The 6,758-nt window shown below is 38.9% G+C and overlaps 1 protein-coding gene across 1 annotated transcript; it reads left to right on the top strand.

Annotated features, from left to right (window-relative positions):
* Window positions 1-936: 936 nt before the first annotated feature.
* Window positions 937-2,789, top strand: LOC124788992. The gene is made up of 2 exons (XM_047256279.1): window positions 937-2,631; window positions 2,751-2,789. The coding sequence occupies exons 1-2, from the start codon at window positions 937-939 to the stop codon at window positions 2,787-2,789; spliced, it is 1,734 nt and encodes a 577-aa protein (XP_047112235.1).
* The last annotated feature ends 3,969 nt before the right edge of the window (window positions 2,790-6,758 follow it).

Below are 6,758 nucleotides of genomic sequence, written 5' to 3'. Positions count from 1 at the left end.
CATATTTCCCCAATGCAGCCCATGTCTTCACTAGGGTAATCCCCTGTCCGTGTCTGCTCCACTTACATACTTTTGTTACCATCTCACATGCCTGCAACGACACCAGGCGGCATCCAACGTCGCGATGGGCAGTGGTCAAAATGTTCTGGCTGATCAGTGTATACATATACACAGATCAAAAAAAGTTTGGCATCACCCCGGTTCCCAGAACTCCTAAAGATAGACGTTGACTGTGGATATTGTATCAAAGACATGGTCCCTTTGACTGTTCAGAGATGTCACTAAACCCGCCCAAATCTGTAAACAACCATCATTGAGCAGCGCCTATTAGACGGAGGGGGTCCGACAGACGATCAGTTCCAGTCATTCCACCAGGGAGAAGGTACACGGGTCATGTTTTCTGTAGTTCAAACATGCCTAGACGGTCAATGCCGCGGTTCGATCGCGTCCGCATTGCTACTTTGTGACAGGAAGGGCTCTCAACAAAGGAAGTGTCCAGGCATCTTGAAGTGAACCAAAGTGATGTTGTTCGGACATAGGAGATACAGAGAGACAGGAACTGTCGATGACATGCCTCCTTCAGGCCACCCTAGGGCGACTACTGCAGTGAATGAGCGCTACCTACGGATTATGGCTTGGGGGAAACCTGACAGCAACTCCACCATGTTGAATGATACTTTTCGTGCAGCCACAGGATGTCGTGCTACGACACAAACTGTGCACAATTAGCTGCATGATGCGCAACTTCACTCCCGATGTCCGTGATGAGGTCCATCTTTGCAACAACGACACCATGCAGCGCGCTACAGATGGGCACAACAACATGCCGAATGGATCGTACAGGATTGGCATGTAAGTAAAACTGTCCATTTTAAATACCAGTGTGACAATAGTGAGAGGAATATAAACACCGGACAAAGATACGTTCCAGGTTTAATGACACAAACTGAAAAAAATCACGGCATAGTACCAGAAGCAAAGGGAGCAAGTGAACTGCTTAGTATATTACAGGAAGGGGAACTATTACATTTAAAGCCAACTGTTAGAATACTTCACCAAAATGTTCAATACATAAACAATAAAACAGAGGAACTAGAGGTAATATTACAGGAGTATAGGCCAAACATTCTAGTAGTTACAGAACATGGGCTAAAAGAAAATCACATAGGAATGTACAACTTGAAGAATTATGTGAAAGTAGCCAGTTTTTGCAGAACTTCCTATAAAGGTGGTGGGGTTGCTATTTTTTCTAACTATAAATCAACTAAAGCCATAAATATAACAAAATATGCTATAGAATTGAGCTTTGAAGCTACAGCACTGGAAACTAAAATTGCTGGGAATTTATGTTGTGTATTAGGTTTGTATCGATCACCAAATGGTATAATTAAAACTTTCTTTGAACAGCTGGAAGATATAATCCAACACCTCTCAAAAACATATGCTTATTTGATCATTATAGGAGATCTGAACATAGACACGAGTAAAAATACAGACAATACTAAGACCCTACTGGACTTATTGTGCATATACAATCTAAAAATAAAAATAGATAAACCAACCAGAGTAACAAAGCATAGTGAAACTATTATTGATCATGTAATAACAAATATTCCTACATGCTATTGTGACACACAGGTAATAAACTCCACATTAGCAGACCATTTTGCAATCATGATAGACATAAATATAAAGACTAGTGATTCAGTGCAGAAGATATGGGAGATGAGAAGACAGAACTACCCACATAACATAAATCTGCTAAAAAAGATGTTAGAGGCAGAAAACTGGGAAACAATATATGCAGCTAAAGATGCAAACACCAAATGGAACCAGTTTTATTCTTTATTCAATTATTATTATGATGTTACATGTCCTGTTAGTAAAAGGCTTGTCAAACAGCAACAAAAAAAGAAAAGCTGGGTGACTGGAGAAGTAATCCATGCCAGAAATAATCTGAGAGTGTATTATGACCTCTCCAAACAAAAAAATAATGAGGCCTACAACGCATTGTATAAAATAAAAAAGAAAGAGTACTGTAGTTTTATCAGAGAAACTAAAGCATCATTCATCAGGATGTCTATAGATAAGGGAAAGAACTACTCAAAAGGTTTATGGTCGTTCATTAATGGAGAGAGAGGAAAAGTAACAAATCGGGCAGAGGACATCTGCCCACTGATGAGTGGGAAAAGCAACGCAAACCCTCTAGAAGTAGCCAATACTTTTAACAGATATTATATTACTGTAGCAGACGAATTAATAAGTCAAAATAAAACAAATGCAGTAAGTACCTTGTTAAACCCCCCACATACAAATCATACTATGGTTTTCATACCTACAACAGATGCAGAAGTGTCAAACCTAATAAAACAACTTAAAATAAAACATTCTTCTGGCTTGGATGGTGTCACATCACATCTCATAAAGGAATGCAGAGAATGTATATTAAAACCATTGACACACATGCTGAATGCTGCGATAGAAGAAGGTATATTTCCAGATTCACTGAAAGTAAGTAAAGTGAAGCCAATATTTAAGAAAGGGAACAGGGATGAATTAGGAAATTACAGGCCAATATCATTGATCTCAACATTTGCTAAAATCTATGAAATGATAATAAAGAATAGAATTGTAAGTTTTATAACAAAGTACAGTATACTGCATTCATCACAACATGGTTTCAGAGAAGGGAAGTCAACAAAAACAGCATCAACAGATATAATTGAGCACATTCTTAATTTACTTGACAGGCAACAAAAGACTTGCGGGATTTTTATGGACCTATCTAAGGCATTTGATTGTGTGAACCACTCAAAATTAATGATGAAATTATATCAGTATGGAATTAGAGGAAAATGCTATGACATACTTAAATCATACATTACAAATAGGAAACAATGTACAGAAATCAGACATACTAGTGGGGGAAACATAACAAACTACATATCAGAATTACAAACAGTTAAACACGGTGTGCCGCAAGGGTCTGTGCTTGGGCCAATACTATTTATACTCTACGTAAATGACTTCCCTAACTATATAAATCAGAAACTTATAATGTATGCTGATGACACAACAATCATTTGCACAGCTGACACAAAGGAGGAGCTTGAGAAGGAAGCACTCCTGACTATTGAAAATGCAAATAAATATTTAACACAAAACAACCTGTTTATGAATCAGTCTAAAACAATGAATGTAGTATTTCAGACCAAGCATAGTGAAAATTATAATATAAATGTTAATATAAATGGAAACACTATTAAAGAAGTAACCAGCACAAATTTTCTAGGAACTATAATAGACAAACATTTGGCATGGGGGGAGCACATAGATGCACTGTGTAAAAAGATAAACAAACAGATCTTCATCATGCATAAAACAGCTAAGACTGTGGATGATAAAGTCCTCAGATCAATGTATTATGGACTTGTCTTCCCACATTTGTCTTATTCGGTTCATGTATGGGGAAATGCACAAGCTGGCTACCTAAAAAGAATATTCACAATTCAGAAAAGGGCAGTGAGATGCATTGCAAAAATACCACCAAGACAGACCTGTAGGCAAGCTTTTGTACACTATAATATTATGACAGTATATTCACTGTATATATACCAAAGCATAATGGTGGTAAGGTCAAGTGATAAACACCTCCTAAATAAAGATGTACACAAACACGGTACAAGAGGAAATGAAAATTACTACATGATAAACAGAAATCTAAAACTGTCTATGACTGCCCCAGAAGAAGCAGGCAAAAGGTTTTTTAATAAACTCCCCAAAATCATTAAAAAAGAAACAGATCTAAAATGTTTTAAAAATCATTTGAAACTATATCTCACAGAGAAATGTATATACAGTTTGAGTGAATACTAAGATGTGTTTAAATATATCATTACTGAAATGTACCTGTAAAAATTATCATTTCTGTATGTTTTTTTGATTTGTGTGTACATATAATGTGAAACATGTAAAACCTTTGTATGATTATGGACTATTTCTGTTTAATCATTTGTTTCATTTATATATATATTGAAATCAAGTTTGATGTTAATAGGCTATTGTATGACACACCCAATACTCTCAGCTGGATTTTCAGCTGGAGTCCATGGGCAAAGAATAAATAAATAAATAAATAAATAAATAAATAAACGTTCTCTTCACCGATGAGTGTCACATATGCCTTCAACCAGACAATCATCGAAGACGTTTTTGCAGGCAACCCAGTCAGGCTGAATGTCTTAGACACACTGTATAGCGAGTGCAGCACGGTGGAGGTTCCCTGCTGTATTGGAATTGCATTATGTGGGGCTGACTTAAGCTGCTGGTGGTCATGGAAGGCGCCGTAATGGCTGTACGATAGGTGAATGTCGTCCTCTGACCGATAGTGCAACCATATCGGTAGCATATTAGCGAGGCATTCGTCTTCATGGATGACAATTCGCACCCCCATTGTGCACATCTTGTGAATGACTTCCTTCAGAATAACGACATCGCTCGAAAAGAGTGGCCAACATGTTCCCCAGACATGATCCCTATCGAACACACCTGGAATACATTGAAAATGGCTGTTTATGGACGACGTGACCCACCAACCACTCTGAGGGATCTACGCCGAATCACTGTTGAGGAGTGAGACAATCTGGACCAACAGTGCCTTGATGAACTTGTGGACAGTATGCCATGGCGAATACAGGCAAGCATGAATGCAAGAGGATGTGCTGGGTATTAGAGGTACTGATGCGTACAGCAATCTGGACCACCACCTCTGAAGGCCTCGCTGTATGGTGGTACAACATGCAATGTGTGGTTTTCATGAGCAATAAAAAGGGTGGAAATGATGTTTATGTTGATCTCTATTCCAATTTTCTGTACAGGTTCCGGAATTCATGGAACCGAGGTGACGGAAAACTTTTTTTGATGTGTATAGGATGATTTCTTGATGATGTTATAGACTTCCAAGGATAATAGAGGAAGATAAATGTATCAATTTGAGGTAAGGGTCCCAGTACGAGAAATGAACAAATTGAAAGTTATAATGGAAAACCGTTTTGATATCTCTGACAGTCGAATATATGTACTGGTAGTGTTGTTGCTAAGAATGTAGGGTATGCAACTTTCAGAGGTTTTAGCATGGACCAAACACGGGCTCTAAAATGCATAACTGTGGAGCTATAAGTACTTATTCATCTACGCTAGTGTGAAACACACCTCCATTGAACAATTGTTGATAGCTCTTAAGGTATGCATTTCAGATCCCTTGTTTATTGGACTTTTTTTTATTTTTGGTCCGTACTACCACCTCTTTGTTGCCTACCCTACAGTCTTAGCAGCAACAGTACCGGTATATGTATTCCAGGTAAGAGGTATCAGGACGATTTCCTCATACAACAGGGACCCTTACCTCAAACTGATACATTTTTCCTTCTCCATCATCTTTGATAGTTTGTAGCATCATCCTGTATGTACATATGTGTACAGGTGCCTGCGTGTATAACTTTCACGCCTTATAGCGTCGTTGCATGACATTTCTGGACACGGCTTTCTGTTAAAAATACTATGTAGTTCTACTGACTCTATTCTACAAGTCCTAGGAGTTTGTTACTGAACACTCCGAACACCGCGAGTTTTTCTTAACGGAGGGTATTCCACTTCCTGTCTCGTCTTAATTCAATTCCCTTTGGCGTGCAGGTTCTACTTGTGGACTCAAACGAACTGTGTAGGATTCGTTGACAACATGTGCTATCAGTCCATGAATGGGGACCACTTCCGCCTGAAATATAGGCAGGCCTTTACGAAAGCAACTGGAGAGTACCCTTTGTGAAACATAGCTTGCAATTTTCAAAATTCTTTGCCACTTTGGAGGGGTTTTCATACAGTATGCATGCGTTGATCTAATTTGGTGCGGATCGGGGGAGGGGTTCTTGACAGCCCCTCCCCTTAGATCCACGCCCGCATGACATTCAACAATGCGTATTACCAGTACAGTGGTTCTTGACGCAGTATTGTCTGCCGTCTGCTGTGGTGTTAGTGAACTGCTTGTGTCGGCAGCATTTAAGCACTAAGCGTTAGTGACCCGGATGTCTCATGCGTGGTAAATTGTCGTAGATATGGGCCTAACGATGCCAGTTATTTCACTTAGTGTTACTATTTTCAACGTTTACTAATAACGCAGTTTTCTGTGCTGTGATGGCTCAAGGAAAACACGCTGATCATATGCTACATTTGAGTCTCTATTACTGACGGTTGTTTACATCAACCTGTTAACATTCGAGTTACTACAGGTATGTTTAATTTCTATTGCTGCCGTAATCATGACCAATCCAGTATCAGTAGCGGTATTGGGAAACAGGTTGACGAAAACCGAAACGAGTGCATTATGATAACTTAGTGATTGAGTAGGCGTTCCGAACAGAGCCCAAGTCTCGAATTTCGCTTCTGGCTATTCAGCTGCAACAGCGCTACATGTTTTGCACAGACAAAGATGCGTAAACACCATAATATACGTGGATATACGATGCCATTAACATTACTGCTTGAAATTGTGTTTTACAAGATGACAAAAATTTACACAACACGAACGATAATTAGGCACTATAAAAGACTATTGTCATCCTATCTCGTCGAACGATCTTATCATGAATCACATGTAATGCTTCTTTCGAAGCCGAGAAGTAAATTAAGGAGGCTGAGTTCACAGCCCAACTGTGGTCCAACATTGTACAGAAGCTTCGGAAAGACATTGTCATGTCAATGCA

This window comes from Schistocerca piceifrons, chromosome 3, assembly GCF_021461385.2.
Source record: "Schistocerca piceifrons isolate TAMUIC-IGC-003096 chromosome 3, iqSchPice1.1, whole genome shotgun sequence".
NCBI classification, from domain to species: Eukaryota; Metazoa; Arthropoda; class Insecta; order Orthoptera; family Acrididae; genus Schistocerca; species Schistocerca piceifrons.
The sequence above is the reverse complement of the archived record's forward strand: the minus strand, read 5'-3'. Positions and strand labels throughout refer to the sequence as shown.

What these genes read in the sequence shown, in the direction of transcription:
- LOC124788992 (XM_047256279.1), top strand. Translation starts at nt 937, where the DNA reads ATGACACAAACTGAAAAAAATCACGGCATAGTACCAGAAGCAAAGGGA. An exon ending in TGATAATAAAGAATAGAATT is followed by an intron (nt 2,632 to 2,750) that starts GTAAGTTTTATA and finishes TTTACTTGACAG; the next exon opens with GCAACAAAAGACTTGCGGGA.